The 21,044-nt window shown below is 47.8% G+C and overlaps 2 protein-coding genes across 4 annotated transcripts in view; both read right to left on the reverse strand.

Moving 5' to 3' along the window:
* Positions 1 to 21,044, reverse strand: part of Isha (Insulator su(Hw) mRNA adaptor) — a 151,192-nt gene that overhangs the window by 100,470 nt on the left and 29,678 nt on the right. For all 3 annotated transcript variants that reach the window (XM_065450098.1, XM_065450099.1, XM_065450097.1), the window contains 2 exons: positions 15,456 to 15,849; positions 4,679 to 4,953 (listed from right to left, as the gene is read on the reverse strand). In XM_065450098.1, coding sequence (XP_065306170.1) covers positions 4,679 to 4,953; positions 15,456 to 15,849 — 669 coding nt within the window. The remainder of the gene's footprint in view (positions 1 to 4,678; positions 4,954 to 15,455; positions 15,850 to 21,044) is intronic.
* Positions 217 to 1,553, reverse strand: LOC135916652 (uncharacterized). Its single transcript, XM_065450100.2, has one exon. The coding sequence runs from the start codon at positions 1,551 to 1,553 to the stop codon at positions 315 to 317; it is 1,239 nt and encodes a 412-aa protein (XP_065306172.2). The 3' UTR covers positions 217 to 314.

The raw sequence follows: 21,044 nt of genomic DNA on the forward strand, positions 1-21,044 counted from the left end.
TGGCAAGTCTATATTTTCATGACACCACCATGTGGAAATTTTAATTTTTTTGTAAATATTTGACCAATATTTATGTTTGAGATAGATAATGGCACTCCTCGCACTTCAGAGAAAATGTGTGCAAAATTTCATTCAAATCCAAGCATCAGAAGTGCCAAAAACATGAGGGGCAAACTAAAAAAATTGCCCAAAACTTCATTTTGAGAAAAACGCATTTGAAGTTATAATTGCATGTTTATTTACAAAAGAGGGCTTGAATTCCAATCAAATTTTGGCATAAAAGAAGAAAATTGTTCATAAAACAGCGACTGCCACTAGAAACTTCCTGCAGCGTATGTCTCTCCCTCACGGCTCTTGCGAGTGCACTCCTCAACACGTGCTTTTTTTGTCAGTGTGCGGCGATTTGCTCTCGCTTCCGCAGTCAGCTTCAAGGACATTTTTTTCTGCCTTGCAATGTCTTTGGATGTGCCAAGCTCCACCAGACTTTCAGGTGGAAGCACGCCTAGTTCTTCGAGGACACGCTCAAAGCTGGTGTGCCCTCTGTTGAACCAGAGGACAGCCAAGGCAGTAGCCATTTCCACTACATATCGTGAGGCAAATCTCGTTTTGGGGCACAAAAGCCATATTTTGCCATTCAATGACTCCGCAGCATTTTGGGTTTTGCCTTGGATGCACCTGGCCAGCAACTTCTCATCGGTGAGCCGCTTGTAGATCGGCAGTATTGCCTTTCCCTGGGCCTTGGTCAGTAGCGGTGTGTGGGCTGGTGCAGGCTCACCCAACGCTTCAGCACGCCGGTGCTTGCACCAGGATGTTGCTCCTTCTGGACAAAACTTATGGCTGCCAGCACCATCGGATGAGCATGAATGAAAATATGAGGCCCAAATTGCTCTATACATTCCTTTCACGCTGCCCCTGTTGCTAGTAATAGCAACCTGATAGTAGGTCTGCAGCTTTAGGATAGCAGGCTCCTTCAGTTTCTCTCCTCTTGGCAGGGGTTCTTTTAGCTTCCGGAGAGCGGTTCCGAGGCGCTTCGCCACGTGATTAGTACAATCTTCTTTTTCAATAAGGACACCACTGTAGGCATTGGCCTCTACCACTGCTGCATAAGCTTTCGAGTCCCCGTCGCTGAGAAACTTTCTGAAATACAGTGGTGTGTCGTAAGATTGGCTCCTCTGCCATATACGCACTGCTGCTTCTGTTTCCATGGCATGGGACGAACAGTCTACATTCTTTTCACACACAGGGCCATGAAATGCCTGCCAGACTTCTTCTTCCTCATCTGGCAGGATCCTGTGCCGGCTGCAGGCAAGGCAGTAGTTCGAAAGGACCTCGAAGTCCAGGCAAAGGCCGGTGTCCAGGGAAACAACTGTCCCAATGCCGTTGTGGCTTTTATGGCCGCGTTTATGCCATGTGCCGTCATACATCACAGCAATATTTTCCCCGCCGGCATCTCTCTTTGTAATCTCCCGCGACTTCCGGAGATTTTCGGAGACTGCACTCATCGCAGCATCGTGTACCTTCCGGCTGATTGCAGCAAAAGATTTGTGATGCATCGGTTTGTGAAGTCCAATCACTGATGTAAACCGCACTAGCTGCTCATACCCAATTCCTATCGAACGGGCCGCCACAGCAGCTTTGACGTTGATGGCGAAGCTTTCACGCGAGCTCCCGCCGTCATAGTCTCGGCGCGCACCTTTGCTGGTGTCCCTGCACGCCGCAACTCGCCGCGATGTATAAGTTGCGGAAAGAACACTTTTTGGGCACGCACAGTTCACGCACTGCAGCTCCAGGAACGAAGCGAGTCCTTTGCGCTTCGTGGCCGGTTCCCGGACACGAAGTTCCGAGCGCTGGCATGTTGGGCAAGTCGCGCCGCTCACAAGAATGTTGAGCGCTGCCAAATCGGTAATGAATGACGACACCCCATCATGCGCTCTTTCCTCATCTTGGAAATGACCAATCTTCTTTTCCGACGCACTCACGTATTCTAGGGCCGCTTCAAACTCGCCGGAGGCATCCGTAACACGGGCGGGATCGGCGCCGCTTGCGCTAGGCCTAACCGCCGTGGCGGCCGTGGATCGAGTTGTTGCTGGACGAGCCTTTGCCGTAGATTTCCGCCGGCGACCTCGATATTTGTGCACCGAACGGTGTTTCACTCCATGATGACTGCGCTTGCTTGGTCCCGCTTCGTCCATGACGAAGATATAGTTGCCGAACGATCGTCACTTTGAAGCGCACCTCGACGACACATGGACCCAGCAAGTAGGCTTCGCCACATGTACGCACATGATGGCCAATGGCGTTTGCCGATTCGTACCACGTGATTTAAAAACCAGTCGCAGCGCTCGGAAAACGCGGCAATACCATGCTTTTCTTTATTATTTCTAGCGCTGTAGACGCCCAGGCAACAATGGCGATTCAGAGAATGAGGCTTGGCCGATCTCCTCACGCGATCAGCAACAGCGAGGAACCGCGCCATGGCGGCGGCGAGACGCTCGAAGACAGCGTACTTTCGGTTTTTTAATAGCCACCTTGTGCTCTTTAAATGCATTTTTAATCCATTTCCCATTTAAATTGAGCTTTGATTTTTATTTTCATAAAAGTAGAGGTACTAAACTTGACAAAACAAGTAAAAACAAAAAATGGATAATTTTCGAAAAAAACCGCGATTTTCGACCCGCATCTCCCCTTAATATGCAGAAGATGAAGATAATGATAAATAGCCGGACAAAGGAACAAGAGATCAGGATCGCCAGTCGGCCACTAGAGACTGTGAAGGAGAATGTTTACCTAGGTCAATTAATCACAGGGAACCCTGATCATGAGAAGGAAATTCACAGAAGAATAATAATAATTTGGATCGCATACGGCAGACATTGCCAGCTCCTGACTGGAAACTTACCATTATTATTGAAAAGTAAGGTGTGCAATCAGTGCATTTTGCCAGTGCTGACCTATGGGGCAGAGGCTTGAGAGCAAGTTAAGGACAACGCAAAGAGCGATAGAACGAAGATTGCTAGGCACAACATTAAGAGAGAGAAATATAGCGGTTTGGATCAGAGAGCGAACGGGTATAGACGATATTCTAATTGACATCAAGAGGAAAAAATGTAGCTGGGCAGGTCATGTAATGCGCCGGTTAGATAACCGTTCGACCATTAGGGTTACAGAATGGGTTCCAAGAGAACGGGAAACGCAATCGAGGACGACAAAACACTAGGCGGAGCGATGAAATTAGGAAATTCGCGGGCGCTAGCTGGAATCGGTTGGCGCAGGACAGGGGTAAATGGAGATCGCAGGAGAGGCCTTCGTCCTGCAGTGCACATCAAACAGGATGGTGGTGGTGATGATGATGATGATGATGATGGAGGTGGTGGCCCCCCCCCCCCCGAAAAAAAATCCTGGGTACGTGCCTGGAAAGTTATATTGGTTAAAGGCTTCTTTTTCACATTTTGTTTCAAAATGAGCGAAAGCCGACGACAAGTCACCGTCGCCTTCAAGAAAAAGGCGATTGGGTGCGTGGAAGCCCACAGCAACCTCGTGGCACAGCGCAAATTTGGAGTATCTGAAAAGAGCATTCGGTACTGGTGGAGACAGAAGCAGCAAACCAACAGAAAACGTCATTTCGTGGGTGGACCGCAGAACTGGAAGACAAGGTTGCGGAGTTCTTCCGGGAGCTACGTGTAAGATCGCTGCCTGTGACTGCCGAATGCATCCGTTTGAAAGCGGTAGAGATCGCGCGCGCCTCTGGACTGGGCAGCGAAAAGCCCTCATCATCCTACTCTAGTTTGGACGACTCTGATCAAAGGCGTTGCTCTGATTCGGAGTAGCGCTTGCGCACTTCGTGCCTTTCTGTGTACTGTACACCCGGCCAATTCTTAACAGTATCGCGCGACCATCGACCCGCGTGTTTGTCAGCACCTTATCATCACGGCACGGAGCAGTGAAATAGCGAAAGTAAGTGCATGTGTACACCTGCGCTTATCTCGTTTGTTTTGCCGCTCAGCGCCGTTAATAATGTGCTGACAAGCACGCGGGTCGATGGCCGCACGATACTGTTAAAAATTGGCCGGGTGCACATGCGAGCAGCATTTAAATAAATACTGTCACTATTGTGCATGAGTCGCATTTGTTTCAAGGTAAGGGTGTCTTTCGGTACTTTTGCAATTGAAAAATATTTTGTTTTCATTTTTAGAATTCGTTCAGCCTATATTCCGGTGCGACCTATAGTCCGGTTTTTACGGTAGATATTAGCACTGTACATATCTTCAAGAGTATGTATGCCAAATTTCGTTAGTATAAGACAATTCTAAGTGTACAAGGTTATTTTCATGTGATTGTGAAAAAAAATTAGTTGAAGTGTCCTATTTTTTTTTTATAGTTCCAGTAACTGTACACACTGTTTGAATAGATATCGGCACTTTGCAGTCTACAAAGGGCTAAATAAGCAATAGCACAAAGCATTTTGCAAAATTTTATTACACAATAACGTGCCCACAATATCACTCTATATTGCCATTGTGTACGGCTTAAGAACTGTAGCAGCTACACAGAAACCAATGACATATCTGAAAGCTGCTTGAAATGCTCTATATGTGGGTGGATTTTCAAATCCCTAGTACAAATATTGAAGAAATGTCTTTTCAAGGAGAGTCTCCTCTTAACCATTAAGTCAACGTACCTCTCACGCCCTGGAGAGGGCAGGCCTCCTGCTGCTGTACGGAGGTCCATGTCACGGCCGCCAGGGCCCAAGACGGCTCCACAGCGTTCATCCAAGTCCCCACCGCTCATGTAGGAAGGTAATGTAGCAGCCCCACCACTTTCCAAGGGTGCCGATATTGGGGCCTCGTCAGCAGAGGTGGGGCCAGCAGCTAGGGGCACAAATCCACCAGGTGGCTCACCACCACCAACAAAGCCAATGCCACCCATGGGTGCCACTGGAGGGTACAGGGCCGCCTGGGCGCACAATATAAAAAACAAATAATTTTTTTCATTTATTCCAAAAGGCTGCAATATTACAATGTTTGCATGCAGGCTCCTTTATTTTTTTTTTTTCCAAGACGATCAAAGCATAAAGGGGCTGTGACACTAAATTTTTGAGCATGAATTATGCCTTCCATGCTCAACCATGTGTCCCACAGTAAGCTGGCAAAATTTGAGCATATTCAGTGCGGCAGAAATATCGTATTTCATTTTTTTTTATTTACTGCAGTTGAATCGCGCTTCAAAGCCACTGTCAGGAATGACGAAGGCGGAGTCGGGGCCATTGCTGATAACAGCAAATCCTTTCAATGAAAATCTCCACAAGGCCCTTACACAGCACAAATGTGATACCAGCAGAAAGCTTGAATAAGGCAGCCAGCATTGTTAGGATGTGCGCCCTGTCACTTCTGGCATGTGAGCATAGCTGGAATCAGGCTTTGGTTATGTGCTGCATGCTTGATGGCACCACTGTCATGGCGCATGTGCAGCTAGTCAAGTGGCTTTTTTTTTTTTTTCAAATTTTGCGGGCTTCCTTTCAGGCTTGGAAAAAAACACTTAAGCAGCATTTACTGTTGAATCGCCCTGAAAATTTTCCACTGGAAGATGAACATTTGTAACTATTTGCACTTTTGTTTTTAATTAGTGGGTGCCATCTGGCGCCCCAAGATTTACATTACAATGCCACGGGATACAATGCATGCAAATCTTTGGACACCATGACCCACGAGGATACAATGCTTTTGACATGATCTGCACTGCACGCACCGGCGCCCTTAATCACACCATTATGATTTGACCTTTTTGGGATTTGTTTGTAAGTGCTCACTGAAAAGATACTATCCACCAGGAATATCCTGGGAATTTGTTTCGTCATTTTTATTTTACATCACGCTTTTTCCTACGGAAACTTTAAGGGGGGATGCTGCATCAAAATACAACTCGCTTATTTCTTTATGAAACTTGGTGAAACTTTGCAAACTTGTTCAGTTTCTTTTGCAGATTCCAAAAATGCAATTACATTTCTTCTAGCTTGCTTAGTTCGTCAGATAATTAAAAATCATTTGGCATTATGCGTGAAAGTAATTAAAAAATAATCACTCGTTAAAAATTTTCTATATACGTGTCTGTGGACTCAGTAAACCATAAGGGACACAATGATGCAAGCAGATTTTAGTTTGTGAAATTATGTCCCATATTTAAAGCCCGTTGAATACGAGTGTTTCATAAAAGATAATTACCCACTGAGAAAATACACCATATAAAATATTTGTCAAAAGGAAATTTAAAAAATGGTTTGCATCAATGTGTGCTCCTTTCATTCAGCTATGCACTTCAAAAAGAATTATTACGATATCTGCAATTGGAGCTGAGATATCGCATTCATGGATGCACTGAGAGGCCAAAATTTGCATTTTGAGTAAAGTGGAAAAAACAAACAAAAAAGCTTTATTTAGAAAAAATGGAGAAATGTAAACACATTTGCACTCTCAAAGCACTAATATGCTCCCGGGGCATAATCACTTTGATCACTGCCACCTTTATGGCGCTTCTTCAGTGTTTGTTGCACGGTGTCTGCAGATGCACGTTTGTGTGCGGATGAGACTGATCGCTGCCGATCCTTTTCTCTCATGCGTATTGTGCTTCGTTGGCCAGGATTCATGCTAAGCTCATGTAAAATTCCAGCTGAGGTTCTTTCACGGCCTGCATTAAAGTTCATTACAGCTTCTGCCACAGCTGCTTCAATGGCGAATAAAGATGCATGCTTCTCTTTTGGGGCGAGCGCCCATATTAGGGAGTGCAGGCTCTCATTACTATTTTGAGTTTTGCCACGCACACACCGCTCAAGAAGCTTCTTATCAGATAGCCGCTCGTAGATAGGCAGTAGAGCTTTGGCCACATGATCAGGAAGGCTATAACGATGTTTTGGTGCTGGCTCTTCTTTAGCTTTCGCAGCATTTTGCCGGCACCAAGAATTGGGACCACTGGGACAAAGGCTGTGATTGGCGAGACTATCATTTGATGTTACGTGGTGATATGTCGCCATCACAGCCTTTTGCATAGCCTCAATGTCATCACTGTGCGACTTGATTGCCCAGCCATAGTACGAGCTGAGTTTGTTCACAAGGTCACCAGTCAACCTCCCTTTTCCACCTAGTGGTTTCGAGCCCTTGTGTTTTGCCAGCAGATTGCGGAGGGCTGTCCCCATGCGCTTCTGTACATGATTGACACACTCCTCTTTCTGGATATCTATATACCCATACACTTCAGCCTCCTTTAGGGCAAGGAACGTCCTGCTGTCCCCATCTGACAAAACAGTCGTGTATATGAGCTGGTGCTTCTCCCAAGACCTCTTGAATAGAATAAGGCCAGCTTCAACCTCCATTTCGCCAGATTTCTTGTCCGTATTTTTTTGGCATACGTGACTGGCCTTCCATTCTTCATAGAGAGGGTCATGAGCTTGTGGTCCGCGTTCGCAACCAGCACAAAAGTTGCTTAGTACGACGTGGTCCAAGACGAGCCCCGAAAAAAGTTCAATAACCGCGCCGACTCCGATGTGGGACGAATGCCCGCGAGTCATCCAAGACCCGTCGTAGGACACGGCGATGTTACCAGGATTGTCCAGCCTAAGCTCGCTGTACAATTTCCGTACGGCTTCTGCGCTCTCCTTTTCTTGTCGCTCGGCTGCACGAGCCGCGGCGGGCGTCAACTTTGTCTTTTGGTACGCTTGCCATGTTTTCGTGTGCAGTCCGCGGTGAGAAATGTTCATGATGGCAAAAATATCGTTGAGGGCCGTTTGTCTGTTGCCAGTAGCTTGCATGGCACGCGCAGCCAGAATGTTTATTGTAAACGGATTCACTTTTTTATCACCGTTCACGCGCGGGGAGCTCCAAACCGTAGCTTTGTCACCGCAGTTGGAGCAAACAAGTGACAGTTTCACGGCAAGGCCGTATTCTCGCTCCTCTTGGCATATTTTCGCGTTTCCGCCACATATCTTGCACTGTAGGTGTTTAAGAAGCGTGTTCACCAACTCCAAACACACCACGGTGAAACTGGTCTCGTCAGCCGGGCAGCCACCGGAATCGCTCGCGGCCAACAAGTCCGATTTTCTTTGCGTCGCTGCAGTCGATGCAAGCTCTCGAACTTTGGCATCTGCTCTTTTCCTACCTTCATCAATATCTGAAGGCGTCCGGAGCACTGTATCACGACGAACGCGGCCGACGTCAGGGTCAGTCGTTGACGGTACCGCTAAGCCTAATCCTGGTGTACGCAGCTCGGCGGCTCCGTCGCTCGATGCCTGCAGTCGCTCATCTTCGATTTGCAGTTCGCCCTCGGTGCCTCTCGATCTTTCAGCCACTCTTCTGATGTTCTGAATCAGTGACGACCTTCTTTTCTTGCCGTACTTATGTCGGCACACAAACTTTCTCGTTGACATCGCGGTACGTTGCTTTCGCGTCCGACGGCAGGACAAAATGGCGTCCGTGTAAGCGGTCGAGAGGAGCTGCAGACGATGCTCTCAGCCAATCGCGTAGCCGCTTTTCATCACGTGCCCTGAGCAGCCAATAGCGACTGACATTTCATCATTCTTTCGCGGCGTTTCTCTACTGTTACCGGTGACTGGAGAGAAGCGCTGGCGCGCGAAAATTGAAGGCGAAAAACTGCTCTTTCAAATGATACCAACATGGCCGCGAGCGGAGCTATAGCGCGGAAGCTGCGCGTCGTTGAAATCGCACCGTTTTCGGTTCTACATCTACACAAATTGAGCTACCTTTAATGCAAAAAAATGATATTGCGGTTGTAATAGATATGTTTCAGATATGAAACTTTGCAGATTAGTAGAATAATGAACGTAGATTCCGAATATAGCATTTTCCAAAATTCGATTTTTTCGCGATTTTTTAGTGCCAAAGACCCGTGTCCCCCCTTAACAGCTCGAATCAACGCAATTCACAAGTTAGGGAAGCACTGAAAAACTTCCCTAAATTGTGAGTACCATCGGTACCATCGATGTGCTAGTTTTGCAATGTGTTATTTGGCTCATTTTCTGCTCTTAGATTTGGAAGGTGTGTAGTTTGTGTTCACTTTATTAAACCTTATTTTGTTTCCTGCACCGCCCTTTCCTGGTGCCCAATGTACAAGGCTAGTATGTCCATCCCCAGTGGCAACATCTTCAGAAGGTGGACTGCAGTCACAAGCATCGGGTGCGTGAGTGACGCAAAATGGCACTGGAAGTGGGACTTAAAAAGTTGGTTCGTTCGCTAGAGCATCTGCTGGAAGTGCAAGATAGATATCTTGAATACCATGAAATGGAGCATGAGTCAAAGGAACACATACCCGAGCAATTTGACTCGCACAGAGATAACTACAAGAACCCAGAACACAAGACTATCTCGGAAGCAGTGAAGGAGCATGCATTTCGCATTGAAGAAGCGTTGATGCGTAGTTGCCAGCATTTGTGCACTTTTAAAAAGGAAGGCTCTTCGAAACCTGTTACTTCAAATGAAAGAAGTGGCAAGGCGCACGTCTAGAGCACCGATACAGTCTACGAGCACAGGGGATCAGAAACTCAAGACGACGGCATCCTGGAAAAAGTGACACAAGGAGTGCTGTCTTTCCTGCACTCCAACTTTGTGGCTAGAATGTGCTGCCACCAGACCACCGTTTCTGCAGACAATGCTGGCAGTATGAACGACCTTGGTGACAGACACGGCATCAAGTACGAAGGGCATGGTACAGTGTCAGAAAACAGATGACTGTAGGCCAAGAAATTTGGAATTAAGGTTTGCCTTTAAGGGGGGCATGGGTTGTGGAGATTATTTCCTGCATCTTATGGCCAAATCTGATGAAAATAAACAAGTTTACTTAGTTTCTTGTGCTGATTTCAAACATGCAATAATTTTTCTTGTAGGTCCATTAGTTCAGGATATTGACAGTGCTGCCACTCCATTGTTTCCGGAGACAAAGAAAAAAGAAACTGCTCAGCAGAAAGTGAATATTAGTGCATAGTTAGATACTAAAATGTGCAATAACTGCAATGCTGCAAAAAGTTTTCAAATGAAATTCTAATTAGCCATTCTGCAGGCGATCAAAATTCTTTCCTTGACCTAAGGCTACCACATCAAAAGAAAATTAATAAAATGCAAATATATATATGAGCACAAATTTGAAATTCTGTTCTCAGCGCTTTGTAATATGCAGATTAGGCTTTCTGCTAAAGAAAGAATTACTGCTCTAGCTGTTCCAGATCATGAGATATCACTCCGACAGTCTAGTGAAGTGACCCAAAAACATGTTTTCAGAAAAGTGAGAAAATATGCAAAACCCTATGTTATTTACAAATTCACAGCTGGAACAGCTCAGTAGGCATCAATGTAGTCCTGCTGACTCCCAGCCCCTGTGTGGCGCTTTTTGAGGGACTGGCGCAAATCTTCAGATGCTTTGCGCTTTTTGGCTGATGCTGCCATTCGACGCCTAACTTTCTCGGCCATGAGGGTGCGACTTTGCTCGCTTGGATTTAGACATAGTTCTTTCATTATGGCCTTTGAGACCCTTGCATTGCCTGAATTGAACTTTAATACTGCCTCTGCCACAGCAGCCTCCACCATGAATAAAGAAGCGTGCCTGCCTTGTCGATGATTTGGGCGCCAGTGCCTAGATCATCGAATGCAGGCTTTCGTTGTTATTTTGCGTTTTACCATGCTGGCAAAATTGCACAAGTTTCTTGTCTGAAAGACGTTCATACATGGGACGTAAAGCCTGACACACGAGGAGGAAGCTTTCGAGGATGTTTTGGAACCGGCTCACCCTTGGCCGCTGCATTTTGCTTGCACCAGGAGTTTGGGCCTGATGGACAAAGAGTGTGATTAGCCACATCATCGTTTGATGTGATGATATGTGGCCATCACTGCATTTTGAGTGGCATCTATGTCTCCTTTGTGGGTCTTCAGAGCCAATATATAGTATGAGGTTAACTTGGAGATCAAGTCTGCTGTCAAGCGGCCCTTTCCATCAAGACTCTCATGTCCAGGGCCTGTGTTTTGCCACCAAGTTGCGCAAAGCTGTCCCCATGCGCTTTTGCACGTGATTCACGCAGTCCTCTTTTTCAATAGGGATATACCCATACACTTCATTACCTTGTAAAGCGAGATAACTGCGGCTGTCCCCGTCACAAAGCACCGTTGTATACCGCAGATTGTGCCGCTCCAATGATCGCCTGAAAAGGATGAGGGCAGCTTCCACCTCCATCTCCCAGCTTTCTTATCAGTGTTCTTCCGACACTTGAGGCCATTCTTCCAGGCTCCATAGGAAGGGTCACTCTGCTTAGGCCCCGACTCGCACCCAGCACAGAAATCGCTCAATACAACAAAGTCAAGCACAAGTCCACTGAACAACTCGATCACGGTGCCGATGCCGATATGGGACGTATGACCGTGGGTCATCCACGACCTGTCGTACGACACCGCGATGTTCCCAGTATGACCTATGTTCAGTTGGGCGTAAAGGTTGCGAACCGACCATGCGAAGTCGCTTTTCAAATTAAGCGCCGTGATCGGCCGCTGGCATCAGCTTCGTCTTTACGTAGTGCTGCCACGTTTTCATGTGAAGAGCCCGACGGCTCATGCCCATCAACGAGAAAATGTCATTGAACGTGGTCTGCCGGTTCCCCATTGCCTGCATGGCACGCGTAGCCAAAACATTCACAGCAGCAAGGGTTTCATTCGTTCAGCACTGAGAACGTGCGGCGAGCTCCACACCGACGCAATCTCTCCAGAGTTCGTGCACATAAAACGCAGCTTCACAGCGAGTCCATATTCCCGTTCGTCTCGGACGATTTCTAAGGCACCATTGCAGATGTTGCAGTTCACAAAGGTTAATAAAGTGTTCACAGCACTCAAATCCACAATCATAAATGTAATCCCATCAGGCGGGCGAAGTGCATCGTCGGTACTGTCACCAACGAACTCGCGTTTCCTCTCCGTCGCTGGAGTGGAAGACAACTCCGATAGCTTTGCTTTGGCTTTCGCTTCCTCTTCCTCCAGCTCGGAGGATTGCCGGTAGATTGCATCTTGCCATACGCGGGAGGGTTGCTGGTAGATCGTATCTTGCATACGCGAGCGCTGGTCAAGGGTCCGTGCAGACAGACTTGTCACAGTATTCGCAGCAGCCGATGTGGTCGTTAGGCCTGTCGTTGCTGCATCGACGATTTCGGCATCGGACGCTGAAGTTGTGGCGCCCTGGGCATTTTGCAGTGTTGAGCAGCGTTTTTTGAAGTTTTCGATGAGCATCCGTCGAACTTTTTTCGCACCAAACTTGTGCAGCGTTCGAAATTTGCGCTCCGTTTCAGACATCGTGTTGACACCGGGGCAAGATGGCACACCTCAATGCGTGGCTCCAAGCGCGGAGCACACGATGGCCATGCAGTTCCGCCAATCAGGAGGCAAGCTCAAGTCACGTGCACCGAGTGACGAATAGGAGGGCGTTCTAGTACCTTTTTTTGTCACGCATTTTCGAAGTGTCAAATGGCTGAATAGGGCCCGTTCTGGCAGGAATTTGAAAGGAAAAGTCGCCTCTTTCAGATGAGACCAAGATGTCCGCACTAGCATTTGTGGAAGAGCAGGCGCGTGTTTAGGAAAATGTGCCGTTTCAGCGCAAGTTCTGCCTGAAATTCAGCTAGTACATGTCGCATAAGGCGTCACTGCGGATAAAATACTGATGTTATCGATATGAAATTAACAATGTAGATGCAATAAAAGCTGTACACTTTAAAAATGCAACAAAAAATATAGAATATTTCGCGATTTTTGGTCGCCACAACCCGTGTCCCCCCTTAAGAATGGAAGGCGATAGCAATGAAAGATGCCCTACTGCTTTTCATGCTTCCGAACAATACCAGCTTATGTAAATATTTACCAGGAAACGCTGGGGTGAACGCTAAGCATGAAGGCGAGCTTTCTTGTAGAAACGTGGCCTCTTGCGTGGGCCGATCTCCTGTTATTGTTTCGCACTTTTAATGTTTCTGTCTGAGAAGATCCAACATAAAAGGTATGCACTGTCGGTGTTTCTTTTCATGACATTTGTTTGTGCACTGTAATTCTCAAAATTCGGAGGAATAACTTTGTAAAGAATGACAGACAAAGTACAAGCAAATTTAGTGATAGAAGAGTGGCTGGGTATGTGTGGTTTGGAATGACTTTTGCCGAAATGATGGTTGATGCCGATGCCAGATTTCCTGCGACACGAGGCCCTTAATGCTATGGCGTTAAATCGGCACCAAGTGCCATTTCTTCAGAGGAGGGGGAAGTGTCGTGATTGCCGACATCACAGTATGGCAGTATGCCCGATATGCCTACAAGCACGTGCTATCCAACAGCTGTATGTTTAGTCAACTATCAGTCATGAAATTACGGACACTGCAACAAAGGCACTTTGCAGGTGCTCCTCGAAAAATCTTTTCTAGTATTTGTGCTAGAGATGTGAAAGTTCACCCATTTATAGAGCTTTTCAAGAAGATTTCAAATATGTCATTAGAGTTTGAGTAGTTGCTACAGTAACACCTTGTTAACTTGACTCTCATTAATTCGGACTCATCCTCTGGTCCAGGCAGGCGTATGTATACATCATTTAATGCTATCAAACTCTCGTTAATTCGAACATATTTGACCGCACATCGGTTTATTTAAACAACTGTCGGAGTTCGGCCATCATGGAGCGCCGGAAATGAGCGACGCAAATTACCAAAAATGTCGCTAGTGTTCAACCGAAAGGAAGCAGCGGAGTCTGCATTGCCATAGTCATCAGTGGAAATCGTACGTGAATGACAGCAACACCGGAACACTTTGTTCCTTTTTGTGCCAAGCCATTGACTTTTTTACAACATATCATAGAGAACTCTGGCACTGCAATCATTGACACAGCATGGGAATTATCATAAGTACATGGATTTGTCTGACCTTCGTGCTTGTGGATTCAGACGTTTTTGTGGCTTCATTTATTACGCTTTGTTACGCCTTCACTGTCGTAAATTCAGAGCAATCTATACTTTTCGAAGTGCAGAAGGTGCTGCGAACACGCACGATCGCTACTAATTGCAATGATTCAGCTTGTCGAGGTGGCAAAAACTAAATGTGCCAACTGTCTCAAGGCACTGGCTTGCTCTCAATAAACTCATAAGGGCATTTTCCGTTGCCTGTCGATACATGTGTTCGTGGTGTAAGGGTCTCAGTATCGGCTGTCTGTGCTTGAGGTCCTGTGTTCGAATCCTGCCGTCAGACAACCTTTATAATTCTTATTTAATTGTTTGTTAGGCAGTACTTTGTTGAAAATGACAAGTTTACAAAGCCAGGACGCCGTTTGAAGCCAGAAGGACATAGTTTAGGCAAATCCATGTACTTCCCATAAATCCCATGCTGGTTCAACCGCCCTAATTGCAGCTCCTATAGATACGCCATTTTTGTTTTGAACGGAGCCTCCTTGCTGCCCCACGAAGTGACGCTACTGGAAATTCCCGCTTATCATCATCGTTTCTGCCTGGTTCGATAGAGTGGTCGTACAGCAGTTCCGGTTTCAGCTTAGTAAGCTATGTCAAGACAATCCAGCAGCTGATTTCTTTCTTTAGCGCACGACGCTGCGAGCAGCACGTTTTTCGTTTGTGCGAGTCGGCACGGTGGTGTTTGCGTTGTGTGCTGTGTCGAGGTTTCGGTCATCCAACGCGGCGTACGGAAACATCGCGTCAAGTGTCTAATGGCGCCGACAGTGCCCGCGCAGACTGTGCTGGGGAATGCCGGCAAGCGGGTGCCAGGAGGCCTAAGATTTGTCGCCTTCCGATGTGCTCCCTACTGATGCGGAAAATATTCTGCCGAGACCTGCGCAGTGGTTGCATTGCAATTCCGGACACCGTCTCATTTGACAGTTTCACAAGTGCTGACACTGCTGTACTGACATGCACAGAACTCGACGACGGCGAGATTGTTTGTCAGGTTTCTGCTGCTCCGCCGGACGATGGCTCCGAGTCGGAAGATGACGCACCATGTGCTACGCTGCCGTCGCATGCGGAGTGTGCACAAGGAGTGACTGTGCTTTCAGCCGCCTATAGTGACCGTACGACCCTATCCGAGATTCAGGCTTATCTGATTGCGCTTAAATGGAACAGCGTGCAACGGCGCATTCACGATTTCTTCAAGCCTACTGCCGAGCCCGAATAAGTGAGTGGAAATAAAGGATTTCACTTTTTTTTCTGAATCGGCTTTTTCGGACACCTGTTTATTCAGACATTTCCGCAGACCCCGTGAGGTCCGAATAAACGGTTGGCGACTGTATATGTCCAAAAAAAAAAAAAAATCAAACACCAGTGTCTCCCCTTAATGGCTGAGCTCCAAGACATGTCTAGCTCCACAAACACGGTGCAGCCCAATGCCTGACAATACTGAGAGGTCATAGAACCCTACCACCACACAGAAAGCAAAGCTTGGTTCACTCACAGAGTCCTGGAAAACCTGAGGAAGCACAGGAGCCGCTGGTGTACCCGCATAGCCAGGCGTGACCAGGGCGGGTGTATTGGCCAGCTGGGTGGTCTGCTGCAAAGCAGTGTGGCTGTCATTGGGCGTCTGTGGCTGGGGTGTTTGGGGCAGTGGCGGCAAGTCAGGTGACAGCCGCTGGCTGCTGGTCCCATCGGGGTTAGTAAAGGGGCCTGAAGACAGGGAGTGCACAGGAGCAGCAGCACCACCAGCAGCTGGGGCTGAAGCCGAAGCCGTTGGTGCTGATGAATCGGCCTCCTGTGCCCGCAGCGCCTCGGATGACTGCTGCTGCAACGTCTGCTGCATCTGCTGCAGCTGCTTCAGCAGCTCAGGGTTGTTGAGTAGATTCTGTGCCATGCTGCAACCCCCCAAAACAAAGTTCAGCAGATTTAATCAATGTTCTAGGCTAATCTGAGCAACAGTTAGAGCACATCAAAGTTGTGAGAAAAAAATGCCCTCTTGACATGTCAAGCATGTGACCAATTTCAAAAACTTTTTGAAAAGAGTACTGCTTGGAAGAGGTGCATATTGCTTACTGCATACATTTCTCTTTCTGGCAAAAGAAAAGTTATGCTGATAGCTGAAATAGGACAGAAGCTATTTTACCTGCAAAATTGGACATCTGTCAGAATTGTCGTTTTGAGAAATCAAGGAAAAATATTCTGCAACATCTTTATTGAGAACATACCAATAAAATCTCAAGGAAATTCACCAGGGGCATAATCTGGATGCATCCTATCTTTAAGCCGCTTTTTGGCCAGTTTCCTTGCGCTCATAAGAGGCTTCTCGCGTCTTACTGGAGTTAGAACTTCGATGGCCGTCTTTCTCCTTTGCTCGCTGAGATGCAGTGCCAGGAATATTCATGTGTAGCTACTGTAGAATTGCAGTGGGCGCAAGCAGGTTCCCAGTGTTGAAGCGTAGGACAGCTTCCCCAACAGCAGCTTGCACGGCAAAGAGATACATGCTGTTCCTTTGAGACACTCCAAAACATTGAGTGAAGGCTCTCATTCGAATTCTGTGTCTTGCCTCGCTGGCATCTCTGGAACAGTGGTTTTTTTCAGATAGCCGCAGATATACAGGCAGCACACTTCTGCCACATGTTCTGGCAAGTTGTAATGGTGCCTAGGTTCAGGCTATCCCTTTGCTCTCGCAGCATTGTGACGACAGAACATTGTAAGAACATTGCTGAGATCCCGTACTCCTTGGCAGGTTCACTGAAAGCATCACCCCTTTCTAGCCGCACCCGGGACACAGCACGAGTCCAAGGAACTCTTGTGCGACGGATAAATCCACGATTGCAAATTCAGTTCCGCTGTCGTTGACGCCCTCTCCCGTGACAACACCAAGCAACTTGAACTTTCGTTCCATTGCAGACTGCGACGCCAGGCACGATCTGTGCCAACACGCGTGGCGTGGGTGGACGAAGTGCTGACGCTAGAGGTGCCCGTTTGCAGCTCGGAACTCGATACGGTAGAATGTCCAGGCAGACCAGCAACCGGAAAATCCGCGAGTATGACAGGCCTAGCCGCCTTCCTTCGCGCATTCCCCAGCCGCTTGACACGAGACGATGATCTTTTCCAGCCATCCGGGCAGCAATGAACACCTTATCAAACGTCTTCGGAAAGCAAGCGGCTGAACAAACGTAGACAACATAGACAGCGGCGCCATGAAACCAGAGATAAACAAACGTAGCAAAACGCGAGAGTGGTCAAGCGCGCGCCAAAGAGCGCCAGACCAATAGAAGCGAGGCGCGCGGGGGGTGGGCGCGCTTTGCCCAATCGACGGCACGGACGCTTCCTTCAGAAATGACGCAATAGTGTCGGTTTCCCTTCACCGACGCCATTTTGAACTGGCGCAAAATGCATACAAAGAAAACAGCTTCAAAACAAGCGTGAGATGGCGGCCACCGGCCCCCGCATTCACAAATGGCGACGGCGCGAAGTTTGGACATTTTTGACCAAATTTTACTGATTTCGCGTTCACCCTGGCCCTTTTGAGTGCGATTTTTTATTTTTCGATTAAATTTAGCTTCAAGATTTCACGGACGGATTCTTGCATGTATAAACGTAGCGAAAATGCACTTTTCCGAAAATCGACTTTTTTGCCGTTTCAAGACCCACGTCCCCCCTTAAGGGGGGAGGAGGGGATCAGAATTAACTTTTTTGTTTCTTGACAGAAAGGGCCGAAATTTGGCACACACACTGCACATTGCAATAAAGAGACAAATCTAAAATTTCATTAGGATATCTTAATTAGTTTTTGTTTTATAAGAATTTACAAGTTCCTTGCTTGTGGAAAGCCTGGCACAGTAACGAAACGTGATAGGGAGCTGGGTATACTTTGCATGTTTGCCCAGATCTACATCAAGACAGTGTTCAATTTTTTTTTAATGTGCTAATAATTTTTTGCTTAACATAACATGCACATGACTGTGCTTCACTGCATGGAGCCATGTAGTAATTGTGAAATAATTAAATAATGGAAAGATAAAGAAACATTTCAAGACTGTCTTTACGTACAGCACAGCTTGTGGATCACAGCAAAACAAACTGGGCCAAAATCGGTTCAGCCATTGTTGTGCTACGCTTGCCACGAGCGAGGTGATTGACAAAAAACATGCAATTGAGAAAACTGGCTGCAAAGTTTTAAAAGGACTGCAAATTTATTAAAAAGCACCAGGGCTGTAATATTTTGAATCATTGTTGTCAGGCATCTTCTTACACCTTTGCCTCATTGTTTGGTGGGCTTTGGATGCCTTCTTCAGGCGTTCTTTATCCTTTTCTTGCGCCGTCTGGAGTAGTGCATGACCACCATTTTCACTGCCAGACCGAGCCTGGTATCGCAGTGTACACCCACAGAACGCTGTTGGCATCTTGGGCACAGAGTTCTAGTGATCAAGGAGTTCATCGTGGAAACAGGCATAATAATGAACTCACAGTCACAAGGGGCCAAAATTTGTTCTTGGCATTGCTGCTTCCGCTCAGTTGCGGACACTGCGCGAAGGGAGTCGCGAACGCTGCATGCCTGCGCTTCTGCAGTCACCGCTGACACAAAACCGGCTCGAGGCGCGTCTGAATCGTGCGACGATTCGTCTGGTGAGCCTCGAGTCACCATACAGTATGTAGCTCGTCGGCGGTTGGGGCTCACTCGCAGGCTGCGTGTCCCTGTCGCACGATGCATCGGAAACGCACACCGTCTCTGCCGGCGATGGAGACCTTCGACCCGCGTCGCCTCCAACAACGCGATCTCGGTTGCCGACTCGCGCGGCTGTACACACAGGTGCGAGAGCCTCTGTTGGCACGTCTTCCGGTGGCTTGGTTATCAGTGTCGATGTCACAGGGCGATTGTCGGCTTCGCTGCTGGAATCGCCCGTTGCAAGATAATGTGGCACGTTATCCGCGTGTTCAGTCGGGTTCTCCGCTTCTCCCGCTGGCCGCCGTCTTTTTCTCGCCGTAGGAGGCTTGTGCTTTCGTTTTCCGAAGGCATGCTTCATTTAAAAGTTCTTTTCGAGCGAGCGACGATCCATCACTGACCAGGGAGTTTTCATAAATCCGAATTCTGCGAGTGTCAACCGAAGAAAGACGCCGGCGTGGTTTTCAAAGCAGACAACTGCGGTCCGCTGTGGTTGCCAGCTTGCCCGCTGCTGCAGCAGCAACCAATGGCGAGACGCCTTTCAGTACGGCAACCAATCGGAGGCCCGCCTTCATCGCAGGGCCCGTGTGACCGCCTCTAGCAGACCCGCGCGTCTTTTGTGTTTGTGTGTTTGTTACAATATGGCGACGACCGAAGAATTCAGAAACGGAATGGCGAAACTTCGAGCTTTCGTACGATACCAAGATGGCGGCGTTCGGTGGCGGGAAAGACAAGTTAGGGCTCCGCAAACTGCGGTGATTTTACGCGATTTAAAGCTGTTTTCTCGCCCTACGCACTGATAAATTAATTTTTTTCGGGCACTTTTAGTGCGTTTTCAGTCAAACCATTTTGATACAATGTAGATTAGGCATTGCAGATACCGAAACGCGTCATTGCCAAAAATCTATCTTTTTTGCAATTTTCGCGATCTGATCCCCGCGTCCCCCCTTAGACGCCTAAATGAGCATAAAAATACTTTTTCAGCTTTCCTATTCATACTGTCTTACTACAGTGGAATCTCGATGATACGATCACGGCTAATACAGTCGCCGACCGATTTTCCGGACTCCAAAAATTCGGACATGCCCGATTATTCGGTCAGCTTCGCGGCACCGCCATTCTCCCCATAGACCATAATGTATAACAACTGCCGAAAGTTCGGACACCTTGCAACCTCTCGTCTGATTTTTCGGACACTCCTTGAGCCAACTCGGTCGAGAGCACCATGCACCGACTCTGACCGGTGCATGGTTCCATACATTGTTCGACTTGCTGAACGCCATGTTTGTTTTCAACAGAGCTTCCTTGCTGCCCCACGAAGTGGCGCTACTGGAAATCCCCGCTCATCATCATCGTTTCTGCCTGGTTAGAGTGGCTCTGCAGCAGTTCCGGTTTCAGCTTAGTAAGCCATGTCAAGACAATCCAGCAGCTTATTCGTTTCTTCGCGCACGACGCTGCGAGCAGGCCACGTTTTTCGTTTGTGCGCTGTGTCGAGGTTTCGGTGATCCAACGCGGTCTACGGAAACATCGCGTCAAGTGTCTAATGGCGCCGACAGTGCCCGCACAGACTTCGCTGGGGAATGCCGGCTAGCGGGTGCCGGGAGGCCTAAGTCGCCTTCCGATGTGCGCCCCACCTGACGCGGAAAATGTTCTTCCGAGACCTACGCAGTGGTTGCATTGCGGTTCCGGACACCGTCTCATTTGAAAGTTTCATAGGTGCTGACACTGCTGTATTGACATGCGCAGAACTCGACGACGGCAAGATCATTCGTCAGGTTTCTGCTGCACCGCCGGACGATGACTCAGAGTCGGAAGATTACTCACCATGTGCTACGCTGCCGTCGCATGTGGAGCGTGTACAAGCAGTGACTGTGCTATCAGCCGCTAATAGTGACCGTACGACCCTCTCCGAGATTCAGGCTTATCTGATTGCGCGTAAACGGAACAGCGTGCAACGGCGCATTCACGCTTTCTTCCAAGCCTACTGCCAAGCCCAAATAAGTGCGTGGAAATAAAGGATTTCATTTTTTTTTCTTAATCTGCTTTTTCGGACACCTGTTTATTCGGACATTTTCGCAGTCCCCGTGAGGTCCGAATAAACGGTCGGCGACTGTACAAATTTCTGGATGATATGAATTTTTCTGTGGTCCCGGTCGAGCCCCATTACTTTCCAACGTGCTAGAGAACGGTTGTTACGAATCAATTTTCGACCCGCACAGGTTGATACGAATATTACCGAAGACACTTTGGAAATTTGAAAGTGTGCTTGGCGAAGGCCAGACGCTGCTGCCATCTGCACTCCGCTTTCCTGGCTTTACTGCTCGGTGAAATGGCCGGTCGCTGCTGGCGTCTGCGCTCCAATTCATTCGCTTTGGTGTTTGGCGATATCGCCTGTCGCTGCTGCCGCATGCGTTCTGCTTC

This window comes from Dermacentor albipictus, chromosome 5 (genome assembly GCF_038994185.2).
Source record: "Dermacentor albipictus isolate Rhodes 1998 colony chromosome 5, USDA_Dalb.pri_finalv2, whole genome shotgun sequence".
NCBI classification, from domain to species: Eukaryota; Metazoa; Arthropoda; class Arachnida; order Ixodida; family Ixodidae; genus Dermacentor; species Dermacentor albipictus.